Genomic DNA, 22,420 nt, shown 5'->3' on the forward strand with positions numbered 1-22,420 from the left:
CCAGAATTCATGGCCAGCACAGCTAGTGGTGATGGCTTCTGGGAATTTTAGTCCAAGAACTGTGGAACCTGTGGCTGGACCAAGAATTACTTGGAGTGGAATTCCTCAAATTCTATGCTCCATGGATGGAAAAGTGGGAGTTGAATTTTGTCTGAAACACAAACCTCCAGCCCCTCCAAAATCTCTTCTAAATAAATGGGATCCCTTTGGAGCAATGAGGGAGGTAGTCCTGGAACTGTAGAAGGAAAATGGAATTAGTAAAAATTGTTCCTTTCTCAATTCATTATGTAGCTTCAGCTGAATCCCAGATCACTTCACAAAAGGAAGGAGCACAGTCAGTATTCCATCTGCCAACACTGCTTACTCTCCGGAATGGCAAGGATAATGCCATATACCCTGACTCATGTTGTTGTCTTCAGTGTTCATGTTTCACATGCCCTTTGTGGGAATCTGGACAGGCACTTCAACCTGTCTCTATCTTTCTCTCTTGTAATAGAAAATAAAGCCTGCATTTGTGCTCTGAGCTTTTCACATACTCTTCAGAAGACCTGCATAACAACCAGCAGCTTGCACTGCTATTAGTTTAGTGCTGTATATTGTGGGTATAGAAAGCTAATTAAGGTACATTATGCTTTACACAGTAAAATTACTTCAAGTAATATCATTGAAAAGTTAGCTTCATAGACTTCTTCAAGTGTGTGAAGAAATAATTAAAGGTAGGTAATTATTTTGTGGAAAGGAAACATATAAAGTCCTTTTAAAACAAATGGAAATGTATTGGCAGAGCAGTTTGGGCAACTACTTTTCTGTTTTTCATTTTTCAGACATTCAGAGTATTCGGGGACTAGCAGTAGATTGGTTATCACGTAATTTATACTGGATTAGCTCAGAATTTGACGAAACACAGATTAATGTAGCGCACTTAGACGGCTCTTTAAAAACGTCAATTATACATGGAATTGATAAACCACAGTACCTTGCAGTGCATCCAGCTAAAGGGTAAAGTATTATTTTCACCAGTAGACTTATGGCATTGTAAATGTAATGTGCGTTATTTTGAGTATGATTTTGCATTTGCTTATCAGGTGAAGTGCTAGCTAGTGAATTCAGGTAACATGAAACCTCACTAACAACTTATGAGAAATAGAGCCTCTGTGAAAATGACACACACACACACACACACACACACACACACACACACAAAGTGGAGAGGAAAACATTGCCAAACGGGGTGCAGTTAGGTATTTAAGTGGAATTATATCTAATATCTGTGGGGCCCATATCTGTGTGTGGAAAGGGAGAGGTGTCATTTTTCTTCTGTTCCCTTGTAGCCCTGGCCAGTATACAGAGACTGAATTACAATATTCAATATATCTCTTCAGAAGCTATACCATGTCAAAATATGAAAGAAGCAGTTATACTGTACATATTTTTGAACTCACCTTTGGGAAAATAGTGAGCAGTGAAGAACATCTTGAAATCTAGAGAGTCTGTCTGGACTCCAGAAAATTGTACTCCTTTTCATTCTTATTTTATATTTTAGCTCAATGAGGCCAAATGTTGCCTTCCTATCCGCCACTGAGTTCGTATCATAAATTTGCAGTCACATGACACAGGGCTGTTATCAAATCATTTACACAATGAGTGTGCTCACTGTGGATCATTTCTTGCTCGGCCAGAGGCTTCTAGTTTTTTTGTTGTGGATCTTTTAAAGAAATATTGCATCATTGTGTGTGTGTGAACAATCTTATCACAATGTGTTTTTTTTAAACATTTTATTAGTTTTCCGGTCTATCTACATTGTTTTGTGCTTATCAGACATCGTGTTACATATTTTGCTTACAATTATTTGTTTTTTACATCTCAGTGTTTTCCTGGTTGTCCCCCCCAATTCCAGACATCTTTCAAGCATTGAAACCATTCACATACAGATTTTAGTACACAATATAACCACTATCATAATATTACTCTCATATTATATAAAATTCTTCTAATAATTATTCTATTAACAGTCTTCTAGTAACATTTTTATTAAAGGTGGTTCCAGATCCATAACGCAGCTTTATATCTAATTTAGTTTACCTAAAATAAAAAAATCACCATATTACATCTTTACTCTAATTAGGCCTCCCTTATTTCAATTTAATTCTCCTTTTTAATATACAGAATATACCCTTTTACAAATCCAAATGGTGAATATAAACCTGTTTTCAATATTAAGGGGCCCTTCCTTGTTTTCCCTTTTTTCATCTTTCTAGGTAATTCCCTCTCTAATTTCTTTCTCATTTAATATTACTGTATTTTCAAGTTTTCTGTCATCCCTCATGTCCTCTGAAGCCATTTTATAGGTCTGATCTATGCCCACTAACTCTCTATGCACCCAGTCCATCCTCAGTGAGTCCTCCAGGCATCTTCTGGTTAATTTTGCTGTCTTTTCCCCCTTGTCCCTCCCTGGCACTCCTCCCTGATCCAAGACCGGTGCCTATCTTGGAAAAATTTCCTCAAGCTGCTGTTTTAATTGGGATGCCTCATCTGAAATATTCCCATCTCCTTCCTTGCCGCTCCCTGCTGCCTGCAGACCACAATCCATCTGATGTTGATTAGCTAATTTTGCTTCTTCATAGTGAGATTTCACGGTGTCCAATATTCTTTCAAGTGCAAGTTTTATTCCATTCCAGAATTCTCCTTGTTGTGCCATTGCAATATTGTATCCACGGCTGATGGCCTTAAAAGTCCACTTTAGGGTTAATTTCCCAGCCAAGCTCAGAGGAAGTCAAAAGGGAATAACAGCCAAGTAGTCAAGGTCACAGCTCCTGGGCTCCACACCAAGAGATTCCAAATAGTCAAAATAAAATTCAGATTATCAAATATAGGTTGCAGGAAAATTTCTCAAGCTTCACAGCATCAAACTGTAATATTCTCAAAGTATATTTTAAAGTTATTTCCTTTCCATCAGCTATCCCTCTCACCAGATCTTCTGCCGCTTTTTAGTTTCTGAGGGACAGCATTTCTTTTTCCATATACTGTATAGGAATTTTCCAGGGGTATAAGCAATTAGTTATAAAAGTCTCACCCGATGGTAAACAGCGATGTCAAAAGGCTGGTTCTTGCTTCTTTGGCCGGCTGCCAGCGACTTGCAAGCAAGCCGAAGCTGCTTGTTTCTGCCCGTTCGCTGATTTGGGAGTTTCCTGGATTGAACGGGGTGGCCGCCGCCCCCCCCCGTGATCAACAGGCTTTCCCCCACAGTTCACCACCCCTCCAGGGTGGTTCCGACACCCTACGGTGTCCCGAAGAAGGTCAGGATTCAGCCCAGGGGACAGAGCTCTGTCCTCCTGCTGCTGTCTCGTCGCGACGTCACGCCGCTTATCACAATGTTTTTGAGCTACTGCCACTGTGCATGTCTTTCTAATTTTTATTTAAAAATTTATTCAGCGTTTGTGTCAATGTGCCAGTTAATGTCTGTCAGATGGTCTCAACAAGAAGCTCTAGCGCTTATTGAACTGGAAGAAAATGAATTGGTAACTCAAAAACACACTAGGACACAATTCTGGAATCAATACCATGTGATGACAAAGCATGACAGGAACAGAATTAAAAGTCGCGTAACCACAGTTGGACATTCTGCTGGTGTGACCGCAGTCAGAGTTAGTTATCTGGCTGTGGAGCCAGAGGCTGGGAGTTCAGTTCCTCAGTGTGCCTCCCAGGAGAAAAGCCAGCCTGTATGGCCTTGGGCAAGCTATATGGTCCCAAAGCACTTGCAGAAGGGAATGGCAAACCACTTCTGAGTACTTGCTATCTAGAAAACCCTGAAAAGAGTCACCGTAAGTCAGAATTGACTTGATGGCACTCAATTATTACTTTTATGAATACAAGAAATAATGGTGCATGATATTGTCAGTCTTAATATCTTGCACTAAACTGAGCCCCAACGCAAAAACGTGGCCCTCAAAGCAAGCACTTATAGATATGTAACAAAAAACTATGAAATATATTGGACAAAATCCTGTTGGGAAAATGTGATGAATAAGCATTAGGCTCCATGCAAACTTCATCCTGGACTTGCATTAGCTAGAGATTGCCCCACTCAAAACAACAGAGCTTCCACTTGCTGAACGAGGTAATGAATACTGCCATGAAAAATAGGCAGGAAAGAATAACCACATATGTACTGTGTAGAGATAAACAGATTCTGCCCATACATAACATTTTTGACATGTTTGCAAACCGTTCTATTTAACCAAAGTTTACAGTGGGTGGAATCCTATTAGTTATGTTCACTGGTGTCATACCAGCGGCATAACTTTCAGCAGCAAATTACCACAAGTTGAGAAGTTGGCATAAGCATTTCCTATCACACACCAGTCAGAACTGCCTACTTTGACTTTTTAACTACTGTAGTGGCAATTCACCACAGAAAGATATATCACTGGCGTTATGCTGATGGAAATTTAGGAAAACTGTAATCAATACATGTTAATTTAACATTGTTTTTGTGGTAGAATTTAGAAATCAATTTTTCAGAGTTGAGTGTAAGGGAGGGTGCAGTCCGACTGCCGGTTGCAAGCTGTCAGAAAGGCCTTGGATTGCAGGACACATGCCACTCTGCTTGTGTAGGAGAGGCCTGCTACAGTGTAATACTTCTGCTGTCAGATATTACTTCAGATGTTTTGCCAGAAGTGTAGAGAAAATCTAAACATGTCAGAAGTCTTGGGGAAAGGTGAGGAAGTGCTCATTCTAAAGCCCCCCACTTTTCTGATATACCCAACAGAAGAACCTGATACAGTATTATGTCTTAAGTTGGGTCTAATAGAGTAAATTAGAGGCACTCCGGGAGGCAGTGGAAGACAGGAGGGCCTGGTGTGCTCTGGTCCATGGGGTCACGAAGAGACCAACATGACTTAACGAGTAAACAACAACAAAATAGAGTAAAATCTGGCACAGTGCATTCAGTAGGTGCAAGAAGGTAAGAAGCCACTCCTATCTCACTCTTTCAACCCTTATTAAAAAGGGCCCCAATGTCACTCTTACTCTGCAGATGGTGCAACAAAATCTTTCTCAGTGCAATTGCTACATTTGTGAAAGGAAAAAAACTGCCCCCTCCATGGACTTCTCATGCGAACTGCAGCAAAACCATAAGCCACCCTATCTGATGTTTGCTCGAACACATCATTTCGTAGTAAGCTAGTATTACTCCACAAATATTTTAATGAGAACATGTTTTCTGACTTTTGTTTTTGTTCAGGAAACTTTATTGGACTGATGGGAACACTATTAACTTGGCAAATATGGATGGTAGCAACAGCAAAATACTGTTTCAGAATCAGAAAGATCCAGTTGGTAAATACTGCTATAATTACTATTTTTGCATGAAACATATTCTTTGTCTAACTTTTGTTCAAATAAAAGTTACTCATGTAGTGTGCATAATTTATATAATGCTAAAAAAAATCCCACCAAACTTAGTAAGCCTACTGTTACTTACCTAGGAGTGCAAGAAACACAACAGTATAAGACCGTAGCTTTGTGAGTCACAAATTGAACAGACATGAACACAGACATTCATGGCTTCCAGATTTTCATGGACTATTGTGTTGCTAGAATTACAGTATGACTGGAGAGATGCCTTCAAAAGTATTATGTAGAGCAGATTCTTGTGCATCTTTGCTCACAATAATTATTTTAATGAGGCCTACACTGGCTTGAGTTTACAAGAGCTACAGCTGATGACAGGATATTTTGGAGATTGCTCATTCATAGGATTGTGACTTTAGGGTACACAACAACAACAGCAGCAGCAACTCTTCAGTAAGCATGCACTGAAATGTTTCCGTTAGATAGATATGAAGGTTTGGTACATACTCACTAGAAGGTATGGAAGTAAATATGTAAATATTTACACATTACACTGATTTTAGTTCAGTGTCCCAAAATTCAAACAGCAGTTTAAAATATAGTTTAAAAATGCTTCCCTTCTGCCTGGTCAGTAGGAAGATTGAAAATAGAGTTTCCATAACATTGACCAGTGAAAAAAAATAAGTGTTATATTTTTGCATGCATTTATATGAGTTTTGGTGCCATTTTTAATTCACAAACATTTAATCCTTGAGCTGTTAAAATATTTTTTCCTAACTGTTGATTATTAGTAATATTATTTCTTTATATAACTTGTACTATGTGGAAGAAGGTCAAATTTGGAGGAGGGGGTTGGGAGCTAAAATTATAACATTACTCATCTCTTCACCTGTTACCATTTATTATTGTTATATAGCATCATGTCTGACAAGAATGACACATAATTAAATTGAGATTATAATAAATACAGGATTCTTAAAAGCCAGAAACTGCAAGATCATCTCCTTCAATATCTCCAGTGTGTTAAGACTAGAAGGATAAATTAGTTCTAAATACCTTTTTCTAGAAAATCATTTAACTGACTTTTCATTGCTAAGTCCTAAAATATTCGCTTGTAAATTATATGATATAAAGAATTTTAAACATTGTGCATACCTTCCATTGTGAGATGTTGTATTAATCAAGCACAGTGACTCATTATTCATACTAAGATAAATTTATATAGACATAAAAGGGTAAACCAAATATATAATGTTGAAATATGAATGATACCTGATTAAGTTCAGCAGTGTGCAAGAAATTATCTTTGTTGGGTTTCTTTAATGGATTTACACAATTCTGTACTTACTGTACAGTAGGTACAGGCCTTAGAAATAGCAGAGAGGAGAAGTGAAACAAAATGCAAGGGAGATAGGGAAAGCTACAGAAAATTGAATGCAGACTTCCAAAGAATAGCAAGGAGAGACAAGGGGGCCTTCTTAAAAGAACAATGCAAAGAAATAGAGGAAAATAACAGAAAAGGAAAAACCAGAGATCTGTTCAGGAAAATTGGAGATATTAGAGGAACATTTTGTGCAAAGATGGACATGATAAAGGACAAGAATGGGAGGGACCTAACAGAAGCAGAAGACATCAAGAAGAGGTGGCAAGAATACACAGAGGAATTATATCAGAAAGATTTGGATATCCCAGACAACCCAGACAATGTAGTTGCTGACCTTGAGCCAGACATCCTGGAGAGTGAAGTCAAGTGGGCCTTAGAAAACCTGGCTAACAACAAGGCCAGTGGAAGTGATGACATTCCAGTTGAACTATTTAAAATCTTAAAAGATGATGCTGTTAAGGTGCTACATTCAATATGCCAGCAAGTTTGGAAAACTCAACAGTGGCCAGAGGACTGGAAAAGATCAGTCTACATCCCAATCCCAAAGAAGGGCAGTGCCAAAGAATGCTCCAACTACTGTACAATTGCACTCATTTCACACGCTATCAAGGTTATGCTTAAAATCCTACAAGGTAGGCTTCAGCAGTATGTGGACCATGAACTCCCAGAAGTACAAGCTGGATTCCAAAGGGACAGAGGAACTAGAGACCAAATTGCAAACATGCACTGGATTATAGAGAAAGCCAGAGAGTTCCAGAAAAACATCTGCTTCATTGACTATGCGAAAGCCTTTGACTGTGTGGACCACAGCAAACTATGGCAAGTCCTTAAAGAAATGGGAGTGCCTGACCACCTTTTCTATCTCCTGAGAAACCTATACGTGGAACAGGAAGCAACAGTTAGAACTGAATATGGAACAACTGATTGGTTCAAAATTGGGAAAGGAGTATGACAAGGCTGTATATTGTCCCCCGGCTTATTTAACTTATATGCAGAATACATCATGCGGAAGGCTGGACTGGAGGAATCCTATGCTGGAATTAAGATTGCCGGAAGAAATATCAACAACCTCTGATATGCAGATGATACCACTTTGATGGCGGAAAGTGAGGAGGAATTAAGGAACCTTGTAATTAAGGTGAAAGAGGAGAGTGCAAAAAACGGCCTGAAACTCAACATCAAAAAAACTAAGATCATGGCCACTAGTCCCATCACCTCCTGGGAAATTGAAGGGGAAGATATGGAGGCAGTGACAGATTTTACTTTCTTGGGCTCCATTATCACTGCAGATGGAGACAGCAGCCATGAAATTAAAAGCCCCCTGCTTCTTGGGAGGAAAGCAATGACAAACCTTGACAGCACCTTAAAAAGCAGGGACATCACCTTGCCAACAAAAGTCAGCATAGTCAAAGCTATGGTTTTTCCTGTCGTGATGTATGAAAGTGAGAGCTGGACCATAAAGAAAGCAGACCGTCGAAGAATTGATGGCTTTGAATTATGGTGCTAGAGGAGACTCTTGAGAGTCACTTGGACTGCAAGGAGAACAAACCTATCAATTCTAAAGGAAATCAACCCTGAGTGCTCACTGGAAGGACAGATCCTGAAGCTGAGGCTCCAGTACTTTGGCCATCTCATGAGAAGAGAAGACTCCTTGGAAAAGACCTTGATGTTAGGAAAGTGTGACGGCAAGAGGAGAAGGAGACGACAGAGGATGAGATGGCTGGACAGTGTCTGCGAAGCAACCAACATGAAATTGACAGAACTCCGGGAAGCAGTGGAAGACAGGAGGGCCTGGCGTGCTCTGGTCCATGGGGTCACGAAGAGTCGGACACGACTAAACAACTAAACGAAACGAACGTACTTACTGGATTTTCTAGAGAAGTGATTCTCAACCTTGGGTAACACAGGTATTCTTAGACTGCAACTCCTAGAAACACCGGCCAGCTAGTTGCAAAGGCTTCTGGGGGTTGCAGCTCAAGAATATCTGGGGATCTAAGGTTGGGAACCAATGGAATAGAATATGGACTGCCATTTGTGATTGCAAATGCATATATTTGCAAACCTCATTTGTTATATAAAATAAAAACAGGCAATTAACAACCACACATTTAAAAAAAAGTGCAAGAAACTCTGCATTAATTTCTAAAATCCAAACACATTTCAATTATCCCATCCATTAATATGACTGTTTATAAAATATATACAAAAACCTCTATTGATTTCCCCCCATTTATAAATTCACCAAACATTGCATGGGAAATTGTACTGAATGGATCTGGAGATGGGGAACGAAAGAAGACATCAATATGGACTTTACAGATCTCATCCCCTAATTTAAAATGTGTAAATTGTACCAAGGGAAGCTATCACAGTTTACCAGTTCTTATCAGTAGTAGAATGAACATTTTGGAACAATCTCCCTCCTGACATTTGCGCGGCCCCTAGCTGGGCATCTTTAAAACCCAATTTAAAACATGGTTGTTCATTCAGGCCTTACCTCCAGGCAGTTCTTGATTTTCTTTTCTTATTCTTCCTATTCGTATTTTATTGTAGTTGTTGTTCGTACTATGTATGTATTTGTTGTTTTATACTGTTTTATTTTATATTGTAAGCCGCCTAGAGTGGTCTATTTGTCCAGATAGGCGGGATATAAATCAAATAAATAAATAAATAAATAAATAAATAAATAAATAAATAAATAAATAAATAAATAAATAAATATGTAGAATGTTCACTTCTAAAATTATAGTAGGGAATGGTTTGTAATAACTGCCTGCAAAGCCAGACTTTCTAAGAGTAAAATGTAACTGGGAGTGTACGATTAACAGCAATTGATCAGCTATTAAAGGTGGAAGAGTGCCATGTAACCTGCCTGCTAACCCTCCCCAGCGGGTCATCTTTATTATTCTCCTGCTGCCTTCAGCTAGCTTGCTGTACCCTGCAGTTTTCTGCTCCCCACACAACCTAGCAACCTAATGTGCTTCATGACCTTACACTCTCCACTAAATTGGTATGCTTAGGATTTCATTCTTAGGTGCAGTTAAGTCAAACAGAACTTCTTAGAGGAGTACTTTACCTGATTTCTCCTCTTCCTTCCTGGTTGGTCCCCTGGAACCATCCACATTAAAACTGGATGGAGCAGACAGAGCATTCTCCAGGATCTGTTGGCTCAACTTAGGTATACAGGAATCCTTAATATGGTCTGTTGTGAATAGGGCAGAACCTCACAAAGCAGGGACGGAAGGCCTTGACACTTGTTCTGCTTTTTTTTCTCAACCATTCCTTTTCACCCCTAAGCTAATGCATGGGATTTAGTAGGTTGGGAGCAGTCATGGGATGCATGCAAGTGTATTGTGAGCCCTTAAACTGACAGTTTATCCATAATTTTATTTATTTATTTATTTATTTTAACTTAGCCTGCTGGGAATATAACTTAGGAATCTTGCTGCTTTTCTCCACTGTTTTCCACCTCTTTCCTGATTTTTAATTTGGTGTTCTAGGGATGCTGGCGGTGGGTGGGAATTGAGTCAGACTGCTGTCTCACTTCAGTTTGTGTTTTTTTGTGAGTGCAGTGCTTCGTGCTGGAGCAGAAAAGGTGGTTTCAAAGGACTACTTTTGTGTAACAGATCACACCACACACTAGCTGTTTTAACTTTGAACTTACTATGCCTAACACTAGCTCAGCCTATTGTAAACCTGGCTCAAGTTCCAGTGAAATGAACCAGTGGCTGGTATGTTTTTCTTTCTTTCTTTCTTTCTTTCTTTCTTTCTTTCTTTCTTTCTTTCTTTCTTTCTTTCTTTCTTTCTTTCTTTCTTTCTTTCTTTCTTTCTTTCATTGTTGGAGTGGAAAGTAATTTTTTAAAAAAAAAATATTGTAACTTCCAGTAAATTTGGAATTCTACAGAAAGGCTTCTTCCTTTAATGTGAAGTCTTCCTTAAGTTCATTGTAGGGGTATTGCCTACTTTGATTTATTTTTGTTTTATTCTGTTTTGTTTAAGATGAAGAGAATGTTGATGAAGAGAATATTCAGGAATTTAACTTGTTTATTCTTGCTGCTTTTTAATATCCATACAACAGTGGATTTGAATTACAACTACATCATGATCTTGTCAGAACACATATTTTGCATGCTAAGTGGATAATTTTAGCCTTTGGGCAATCTTGGATGAATTAATTTTGCTTCTTCTAAATACAAATCTTCATTCCAAACTATTCAGTGATTAAATATTACAGATGTAGATGTACTACCTTATTTTACAAGTATTGGGGGAGGCAAGCTTGGATCAGTAAGCAAATTAACCCAGTAATTCATAGCATATTGTTAGGATCATCAATTAACAGTAATTTCCTATTTAGCATTCACATTTCTGATGTGACTTCCATTTTTATTCATAGATCTTAATACACCAGTTCCTTCATTTCATCTATAGAAATGCTTTACAAATAGCAAACTGCCTCAAAACAGCAATTTTGCATCTAGAAAATTAAAAAACGCCAACCTTAATTTGACTTAGTCAAGTTAATCCATGTTGTATAACTTTGTTTTCTTTGAATTTATTATGTGGGATAGGTACAGTGGTTTTGTGAGTGGAAGTCTGTTTATGGGACGGTCCTGCTGGAGGAAGGGAGGTTACTTTCACAGATTCAACCTTCCTCCCTGAAGGAGGGAGGAAAAAAGCTGCTCCAGAGGGGGACTAACCCAAATTGCATATGTTTGGGATGTGGAGATAGAAAAGGGAGCTGGGAATAATGGCCACCTCTCCTTCTTCAGCTAGTGTGTCCATTCTATCTCTAGGCAAATAGTTTCAGACAATACTACAATGGCTCTGAGAGGTAATAAGACCAGTGATAAATTTAGCCATTTGTGGATTTAAAAAAAGTTGGTAATGGCTTCTCAAATTATTTGGGAACATTTTATGCACATTTTCAAAAGTCTTATTCATACTGTAAGATGTTTGTATGTTAATTGTGATTTCAAATAACCATTACTAGCCAGAAGCCTACTGGTGTTCATATAAAGTTTGTACAATGTGCCACAGCCTAATGTGGCTAATTCATGAGGTGACAAGATGCATCTCAATCATGTATCCAGTCATATGTCTTATTAAACAACCAATATGAGTCATGGCACCATGAACCACTGTTGTGCTGTATTGTGGAAGACCTTTGTACACCAATGATTTTAAGGGTGGTATGTGCCAATAATTCTCTCTATGAGCAACTTTGTATCTATAGGCTTCTATGGATAGTTTTCCATCTTTGCTTACGCTTTTATTGGACAATCTTAGGCTGAATAGAAGCAGGTTCTATTTTGCAGTTTAAAACTCTGTTTTACACTTTTGTTTCTCTTATCCTGTCCTTTGCGTGACCTGAAAGATAATTGCATGGGAAAATTCTGTCATTGTGAAGGTATGTGTTTATCACCTGGGAATGGTATTGGTTTATCTCAGGTTTGATAGAAAAGGCCAATTAATTCAAGATACTTGGACCGGGAAACCTATGACATTGCTCAGTAAAGAAATATTTTTAAACAAAAATGTTGTCATTTTGGCCATTTGTAAAGTAATTTCTCATCATTGCACCAATTAGAAAATTGCTTTTCAATTATTTCCCAGTTAAGCAAGAAGGTGTTGTGGTTCTAGTCAAAGTGCATGTGTCACTTGCCTTAAAGATGTAAAACAAACCCTGAAGACTGTTTGGTAGCCTCAGTAAGGCTATTGCTGGCAGTCATTCTCCACGTACCAGCAGTTTCCTCTGTCTTTACTGTGTCAGAGTTAGTTTTTATACCTAGAATCATTTGTTTTGTATTACTGCTTTAAATTTTGTACCCACATCTCTTAGACATTTCCATTTGTCTTATTCTTTAATAAAGTTTTGGAGCCTTTTGATGTGCCAAAAGGATCCTTTACCATCCAGAATTTGTCACCTAGTAAACTAATCAGTGTGACACATAGCATAGCAAAAGGCTGTATCAAGTTAGAGAGATCTTTTTGAAAGTGAAACTTGATAAACATAGAAGATTTAAATAATATACAAGAAGGGATACGAAAACAAGATATATCAGTTTGCAAGAATGATACTGACAAAACATGACCCCTCAAGATCTGTGCCAGAGTTTTAAAATTTCCATATAGATTCAACCACAGGGACGAGGAGACATCTATCTTGAATATGTTTGAGATACTTAATTGCTCTACTTTATTACAAGTCAAAAAATCATCACCAAACAGTACAGTAGAAAACAGAACAGGACATGCAATACACAGTATGCCAAACACTACATCCACACAGTATATAAAATTTAAATCACAGGTATCCAACACGGGAAGGGGGGAAACCACTGTGCTACCAAAGGGACTACAACAAACTATGGCAGCTGTACAAAATTTAGCCAGGTAATATTAGTAATATGGAGGACCTAATCAGAAAGGAACATTGAAAATTCATCAGATCTACCTGGGAATTTTCAAATAATAGGTTAAAGAAATGCTTTATAAAGGTCCTGGTAGAAGGAGAAATGTAAAAGTTCATGTCCCACGTATTCGCTTCCTTGCTATCACAGAGACATAAATAATCTTGACTCCATGAGATCTCCTCTCCAGGAGTACAGAAGACAAACATTAAATTGGGCTAGCATAAAGGCTTTCTTGAATTTGGGAAAAAAGTTAAATTAGCCAAATAAGTTGAGTGCATAATTATCTTATTGCTTAGGGCATTTATATTTAGTCTATAAATTTAAATGTTCTTGTAATTCTGTGTTCCAGCTTATCTGCTTAACATCTGATTTGGCTTTGGATTGGCCAAGCTCTGTTAAGGTGCTGGGAGAAAATCATAGCAAAATAATTCCTTAGACAGGTGACTTTTCTATGCAGATTGAAAGGTATCTATCAATGTCCCTGCTGCAAGTCCTACTAGTAGAAAGATAATTTTTAGCCAATAGTTTCTACTGAATGAATGAATACTTTATTATGGTCAAAGACCAGTAAAACCAAATCAATATAAAACAGATACATATAATTATGGCTTGGTAAGATCAGCCAGGGTAAAAAAATTCCATTAAAACATGATAAAACAACCCTTCTTTCCAGTTAATAACATCATGTATCCTTAATATAAATAAAACTCAGTCAGTGTTATATTAAAAACATATCCATCTAAAATCACCTACCCAAACATTTGATTACGAATAACCATTGCTGCCGCACAGAATTTGGCTACTTGTCTCGTAATATAAGGGGTATTGTCAGAGAGTAGCAGCTGGACATAATCCTCCTGTGATCTCCCGGGAGATTTACAAATAATAGATGATAAAAGCTCCATACGAAGATCCCAATAGCAAGTACAGAAGAGGAGAACATGCCCAACTGATTCAACTTTATCACTATTTCAAGGGCAGAGACAATCTGATGTAGGCAAACCTCGAAATTTTCCCTCCAAAAGCTTAGAAGGAAATACATTGAGCCTAGCTAGCGTAAAAGCCCTTATGGCTTGATGTAACATTGTGCTGGCTAAATACGAGGAGGTAACAAAAGCAGATTTCTTAAGGTAATTATATTTCCCTAACTGGCCAACATGATCCTGTAATTCAGTGTCCCATATCCTTAACTTTACTGCTTTGATGGCATCCTCAAGACCCATTGCTATAAGTATACTGGGGGAAAAGCCAATTTTCGATAACTCTTCAGTTATATGCTTCTTCCACTCCGACTGAAAGGAATCTAGTAGGATCAGTGGGGCCAAGCCTCCTAATGCAAAAATGTGTTTAAGCCAGTATTTCACCATAAGGACTTTAGCCCGTGCTTTGATGGATATTAACCCAACCTCTAAGCGAAGAGTCACATTGGAAGTACAAGGTGGAACTCCAAGAATGGCTCTCGCGAATTTGGTCTGGACAATCTCCAGAGGTTGTAGATTAGCAAAGGCAAATAGTTGGGAGCCATAAAGCATTTGCGAAATAATCCTGGCCTTAAAAACTTGTATTGCCGATGGCACATGTTTACCCCCATCAGTATGGGAAAATCTTCTTAGTGCTCCAGTATTTTTCTGGGCACTCATTGCTGCGTAGTTTACATGAGTAAGCCAGGATCCTGAAGAATGAAAAACTATGCCAAGGTATTTGTAGCATGCTACTTGCTCTACAGGGTGTCCATTTAGAGACCACTTATGCTTTATTCTCCTTCTACTCACAACCATAATCTTGGTTTTAGCATAATTAATTATTAGTTGTTCTTTATTACAGTAAGAGGAGAAGGATCTCAGGAGTCTTCTAAATCCTACACACGTTGTTGACAATAAAACAGCATCATCAGCATAGAGTAAGATTGCAGTTGGGCGAGAGGCAAGTTTGGGTTGATGAAAATCGGGGTTACTTAAATTCCCAACTAAGCCATTGATATAGAAGTTGAACAAGGTGGGGGCTAGTATGCATCCTTGTCTCGCTCCATTAAGTACAGGGACTTGGTTGGTTCTCTGGCACATATACTATTCTGGCACAAGCTTCAGTTACAATTAAAACTACCTCTATGTCCTCTAACTCCCGTAGGAGAGCATTTCACAAGTGGGGTGCCATGCCTGAAAAAGCCGGGTTTCTAGTTGATGTTTTCAGAGCTTCTTGAAATGTCAATGCCCGCAGGCATGAAGTCTGTTTAGACAGGATCGACAGGCAGCTGAACTAGTCAAAAGACGTTCAGGCAAGTAACGAGGTCCAAAACCATTTAGAACTTTATAAGTTATAACCAGAACCTTGAACCTGGCAGTAACCAGTACAGGTGAACCAAAGTTGGAGTGATGCAATCAAACTTCCTCACCCTAACAATAAGTCTGGCCACTGTGTTCTGGACCTCCTGAAGTTTCCATACCACCTTCAAGAGAAACCCCATGTAGGAGGCATTAGTCACTGTTGAGATTACCAGTGTTTAGACCAGTGCTGCCAGGGACTTGTCATCTAGGTAGGGACCTAACTTGGTGATTTGCCAAAGTTGGAAAAAGGCAGAGTGTACCAAAAGTAACTAAAAGGCCCTGAAAAGTAATAAATTCTGCAAGAAGGTGATAACAGTTATGGAAAACAATAATGGGGAGAAATATTAACAAACATGGCAAACACTTATTGTCAATCTTTAGGAGGACAAATAAGAAAAAAAGATTCACAGACAATTCCATTTATGTTGGTAGCAGCACACATTATAATAGTGAGACATTGGAAAAATCTTGAGAAAGTTAATATCAAAATGGGGTTGGATCTGGTGTGGAAAATAGCACATTATCTGAGAAGAAGCATACACAGATTAAGGACTGTAAAAAGAATTGGGGGAAAAATAACACGTTCATTGTGATATTGTTTTGTTTCATTATATGTGCAAACTTAGCTATCTGAATTGCATGATTCCTGCAGGGAGGGAAGGAAGGAACTGGCAAAAGCTTTGAATATATATTGAAGGAAAATCAGTAGCTGATGGCACTGAATTTTGCCCCTCATTCCAAGAGATTTTATTTTCTCCCATGTTCATGTTTTTTCTCTATTGAAACATATGCAAATAAATGCAAATATTGTGTAATATTAGGATAGAAATTAAAGTGAGTGGGATACAAATCAACTCAAACCAATCAGTTACTATTTGTAAAACAAATAATTTGGACTGAATTAAATCCAGTGATATTCATCCGGCCTCATATCTTCAGAAGTAAAGGCGTTGATTCTGGAAAGTACACTAGGATACCTTTTAAAACGTAGTTTAACATATTTCTAGGTGTTCACTGGTCCTCTGTGAAATATTAGTTGGTACATATGTAGTCTCACAACCAAAAAAGAACAAGCTGAGATACAGAAGTCTGTGAGTTCAAATCTCAGTTCAACCACGAACCTCCTTAGAAAAGCCAGTATTTTTCAACCTTATATTTCAAACGTTTCTTCCAGTGCCTCTGATGAGAAACCAAGTGATTTTGGACCTTCCTCAAGTGTCACCTTGTGGCAGCCGTTCAAGCAGTCTGCCTGAACTATTTCTATCTATCTGGTTTTTATAGCAACCGTTATCTGCATTTGTTTTCCCCCTTCCTTCTTCTATATTCTTTGTGTGTCATGACTTAAATTTAGACTGAAGCAAAGACTTTTATCTGAGTTACCTTGGTAAAGTTCTTTAGGAAAGAATAGGATGTTTGTGCTGAGAGGAGGGAAAAACAGAGGCAATTGCAATCTCACATCTATCCTCTGGTACAGTGGTTCCCAACCTTTTTTTTTCATTTGTGTGCCCCTTGGCAGCCCATTTCCATAAATTGTAGCCTTCATATTAGGAGGCAGGAAAGCTCAAAACAGTCTAGGTCTGATTGGACATACAGTGGTCAGTTGCAATGAAAAAAGAGACCAGCCTAGAATCTGGCAGCAGCAGAAGGAGGAGTATTAAGTGGGAATAAAATTGTTGATATTGGTGGTGGGCAGCAATGGAAATGTTGTTGGGACTGTTCGAGTAAAGTAGTTAACACAAAATCCAGTGCTCAGCATCATGGGGAAAAATTACCTTCACTAACTACAGTGGTGCCTTGCTAAACAGTTACCCCGCATGACAGTTTTTCGCTAGACATTGACTTTTTGCTATCACTATAGTGATTCGCAAAACAGTGATTCCTATGGGGGAATTTCGCTGGACAATGTTTGGTCCCTGGTTCACAAACCGATTTTCGCTAGATGGCGATTTTGACAGCTCCCTCTGCGCTCGTAAAACGGGTGTTTTCGGAACCTAAGCTTCGCAAGACAGCTGATCGGCGGTTTGCAAAGTGGCTTTCCTATGGCCGATCTTTGCTAGACAACGATGATTCTTCCCCATTGGAACACATTAAACAGGTTTCAATGCATTCCAATGGGGAAATGTTTTTCACTAGACAATGATTTTGCTAAACAGCGATTTCAGTGGAACGGATTTTCATGGTCTAGCGAGGCACCACTGTACATAATTAATTTATAGTTACAGAAGGAATATATGAATTTGAGTAAATGTGTGTAACAGTGCACTTTGACATAGGTTTGATCATTTGATTTTGATACAAATAAAGTTTATCAAAAACATATTCAAAATTTAAGTTCCTATTGTTAAATTCATGCATGTATATAACATTGCTGCAAGTATGCTTGATATAGTGTGCTTAATTCATTTCAGGTTTGTCTATAGATTATGCAGAGAACAAATTGTATTGGATCAGTTCAGGAAATGGAACCATAAACCGATGCAACCTGGATGGTGGGAGCTTTGAAGTAATAGATTCAATGAAAGAAGAACTAACGAAAGCTACAGCCTTAACCATTATGGGTAAGCAGGAATTTAAATGAGAAAGGTTGACCAATAAGAATTATCAGAATGACTGGCATGTTAGCACAAATGCCTTTTTTGGTACAGCGTCTTTTTAATTGTACGTTTAAATTCTAAATAATGTTTATCCGTAATCCCCTACGGAGCTATATTGTATCAATAACATAAAATGTTTACATTGAGCTATCTTGTAACTCAGTATAAACATTATCCATTACTAGATTACATTGGAAGCTTGGAAAATTATGTGATTTTTGTGGGTAAAATATTACTTATTAATGGGTTTGTCCTTGATAATGCTCTTCATTATCTTCAATGCAGTTTTAATGCTCTTCTCTAGAATCACCCTTTCCACATTTATAACCTTTTCCCTATCTCCTGTTTCCTGGATTATAGGTTATCTGTCTTTTTATTCTTTCACTGTGGAAGTAAAATCATTGCTGGCATTTGTTCTTAAACCTCCTTTTACCAATATTGTTAGTATAACATGACTTATCCATAACTCATAATTGAGACATCAATGGTGGAACATTTTGTTGATTACTTGGCATTTCTGTGAAGAAACATGAGGAAGAGCATACACACACACACACACACACACACACACACACACACACACACACACACACACACACACACACACACACACACACACACACACACACACACACACACACACACACACACACAATCAGGTAGTATGCTTCTTAGGAGAAGGGGATTAAGATACTAACACCCTCCAAATGAATTTCAAACTCTCATTACATAACCTGCTTGTTGTATAGAGAAACCATAGTTGAGACGTGATGATGGACAGGAAAAACGTACCCTCTAATTTTCAGCTTTACTGGGTGGGGCTGTGCCTCTCTTGCGTGCAACTTCACCCCTGCATGTGTGTGCACGTTACTCCACCCCCTGTGCACTGGGTTCCATCGCAACTGGAACCTAACACGATTGCTGTGCAGAGGAGGAAGACAGCTGCTTGCAGGGAGGCGGAGATGCTGTTGCACACTCATGCACATATACACCTGGCTTAGCAGGAACCTTGGGCAGGAATGGTAGACAGGGAAGGACTCTGGGGGAAGAGAGCATAAAATAGTAGACTTGTCTCCAATCCCTTCAATGTTGTAATTTATCTGACATATTAGACCAATGATTTTGCAGAAAACATTTTAGCTTGTACTTAATTATAACAACATTCTCCTTTTCATTTCAATCTTTGGGCCCAGTAGAGCAATAGCTCCTTTTGTCTTTATTCAATGTACTACTATTCTGCTATTCTACTATACTGCATATGACAAGTGGCCAGAATGCTCTTCAGCTCATATGTAACTTGGAACTCTATGAATCCTGTACTTACAAGCAGCAGAATTCTTTTCTGTTTTGAAATATGCAGAGGAAATAAAGACCTTTAAAAGAAAAAGGAAGAAAAGAAACCACACAACTGTAAGACATTATATTTAGTGGATGCCATGTGCCACTATCAGATTGAACTCAGTTTGGATACAGCTGCAACTCCAACTGGTGTTCAGAATAAATATCAGCTGATATTTTTCACTCACTTGGAGTAGAATTCTGTACATGTTTACTAGGAGTAAGATACATTAAGCTCATTAAGACTTACCTTCTGTGAGTGGATATAGGACCACAACTGCTTTCCTTGATAGGGTGTGAAGGTATGACTGCTGTGGCTCTGGAGAGTGCATCCGGAACTGAGCCAATAAGTGCCCAGCTTTGGTCATTTGATCTCTGCAATCACAAGATTTCAAGACCCAAATCGTCAAATGTATTTTAGTACCTGGCAGGAACTGGCTTCACTGAAAGTATAGGAGGCCTAGGAACCTACTCTGGCCTGTTTTGCTGAGTGGGATTTACCATTTGCCATTGCTAATCGTTATTTGGGAAGTCCAGGTAATAGTTTTTGAGTTTTGTTTTGTTCTTTCATATTGACTAGATTACATCCTAGTGGTTGGTGTCTTTTTTTTTTACTTCCTTGCGGATACAGTCATGCATATCTGTGAAACAAATAACTAGATATTCTCATTGCTGTTGTCTTGATCTTTGTATTCGTGAAGGCTTTCACGGTCGAGATCTAATGGTTGTTGTGGGTTTTTCGGGCTCTTAGGCCGTGTTCTGAAGGTTGTTCTTCCTGACGTTTCGCCAGCCTCTGTGGCCGGCATCTTCAGAGGACGGCATTCTGTGCCCTGGTGTAGTTGGCTTAGGAGTGGCGTATTTATGGCTGTGAGATAGGCTTTTGTCCTTTTCTGGAGATGGATGATTAGTGTGATTAGTATTAATCTAGTTGGCAGGAATGCCATGGGAACAAGAAGGCAAGGGCCAAAATTCCCTCCCTGTTACTTCATAAGTGAAGTAACAGGGAGGGGGTGTTTGGGCTTGGCTGAGATACCACCAATCAGAACGGTAATCCTTTATCCCAGAGATGTGCTTGGCTTTGGCACTGAGCCAGAACAAGCCATAAGTCTGATGTTGAGCATCTTCATTCCCTGCTTTAATGTCTGTGTTCTGCTTCTATTGTGTGTTCTATTCTTTGCTTATGCATAATAAACTCTTATTCCACCTAAGAGTCTTCTTCCACCCAAGAGTGGATTATGCTTCTCTTTTTCATGTTTGCAAACACTGACAATTACACTCTCAGAATAAGAAATAGTCTAATTCTTGAAACTAAGGTTTAGTTACATTAGAATGTTTGGCTTCATCTATGCTTATATACATAGATAAAAGGAGGATATAACTGAAACTAAAATATGTCTCAAACAAATATATAAAGAGATTGGAAAGATATAAGTAAGATTTTTTTCTTAACAGAGTAAACGGCATATTGCTAAGAACTGATGTATTATTTTTTGTATGTGTGTCTGTGGTTTGTTTTTCCTATAACCAGTGTTTATTTATACTGATGGCTTTAGCATCATAAACTTTTAGGGTGATGAAACAAGCTTGCTGATGAGTACAGCTGAAATGGGGGAAAAACATGAGGTGAAGATGACCGAACACACATTAGAGGACATAATCATAGCTATTTCATGGCACTACTTGCGGCAAGAAGAGCTAATTTTGCTGCCTCCATTATGTAATCAAACAGCCATCTAACATAATTATTTTGAATGGTTTGGGTTTTTAACATTGTCTTCTGCAAGGGACTCCTACGCTGTTCAGAATCTATGATGTTTTGGGAGAACATTTCAGGGATAAAACTGGCCTTCTTTGCACCATGTCTTCAAGCAAATCCGGTTTGTGTCTGATGTTTCCATGTGCTTGGGCCTTGAGGCATTTCTTTCAGCTATCATGATCTCATAAGATGGATAGGATGCTTGCAGTGATGTAACGAAACATGTGTGCTGTCTATCTTTGCTTTCCCAACTCATAGATGCTAGCTGGGAGGGTACGAGTGGCTGGGGCCCCATCATGTTAAATACATCCTTACATTTGGGGGGGGGGGAGAGTGACAATATCAAAGCAAACATTTTTAAGATACCTACTCTGGACTCTGTTATAATGCCCTGTTTCTAATACCACATTTTGGTTCTGTGGGTGATATAAAGTCACCTGCAGATATCTTTGCAAGATTCTCTCAACTTGCTTTTTTCAGAGTTCTGGCTTGATTATAGGACTGACTCTACCTTGGTCACCATGATGGCAAATTTTTATGCGGAAGGGGTGATGAGAGAGAGGTTGAGCAAGTGTTTTGTGTGTGTGTGTGTGTGGGTGTGGAAAGAGAGAGAGAGAGAGAGAAATGCAACCCTCTTATTTTACTTGATATCACATCAGCTCAACATACCATTAGCTTTGGGTACCATCAACCACAGTGCCCTCCTGGATTTGCTCTGCATGTTGGATCGAAGAGGTACTGTGCTTTAATAGTTCCACTGGTCAGTCTGATAAAGTATTATTGAGTTTTATTATTCTATGGCCCTTTGGCTGTTTAGCTGAGAGCTTCTGCAAGGTATTCTTTTGTCCCTTGAAAAAATCAACATCTATATTCAGGCTTTGGGATTTTAGGGCAAACAATAGTGAGGACACTTTGCTCTGCTTTCTTGCAACATATGAATCAGATTCGACTAAGACCTGATTCAGTTTGCTGCTTGAATACAGATTAATTAGTAAAACTGATGCTCTGTGGGTGAGTGGGACTTTCATGTTAACATGAAAGAAAAAAAAAAGGTGAAAGTGGTTCTTTTAATTTTTGTGTCCTTTTGTTGACTCCTGGAAAAGAGCCTCTTAACAACAGATGTTTCCTTTAAACAAAGGAGTTGTGAATGTACACTTCTTTCACCCAGTGTTTCTCTGATCACCCAGAAAATGGCCTCTCCCCTTACCACACAGTAAACTGTGTTGCAGCCAGCTGGAACTCCTATTGCCTGCCGG

General features: G+C 38.6%; 1 protein-coding gene across 5 annotated transcripts in view; it reads left to right on the plus strand.

Moving 5' to 3' along the window:
* The window catches only part of LRP1B (LDL receptor related protein 1B), a 1,166,776-nt gene that overhangs the window by 946,023 nt on the left and 198,333 nt on the right, over positions 1 to 22,420 (plus strand). For all 5 annotated transcript variants that reach the window (XM_072983887.2, XM_078376975.1, XM_078376977.1 and 2 more), the window contains exons 30-32: positions 825 to 999; positions 5,243 to 5,337; positions 17,885 to 18,034. In XM_072983887.2, the coding sequence (XP_072839988.2) occupies positions 825 to 999; positions 5,243 to 5,337; positions 17,885 to 18,034 (420 nt within the window). The remainder of the gene's footprint in view (positions 1 to 824; positions 1,000 to 5,242; positions 5,338 to 17,884; positions 18,035 to 22,420) is intronic.

Source organism: Pogona vitticeps, chromosome 1, assembly GCF_051106095.1.
Source record: "Pogona vitticeps strain Pit_001003342236 chromosome 1, PviZW2.1, whole genome shotgun sequence".
NCBI classification, from domain to species: domain Eukaryota; kingdom Metazoa; phylum Chordata; class Lepidosauria; order Squamata; family Agamidae; genus Pogona; species Pogona vitticeps.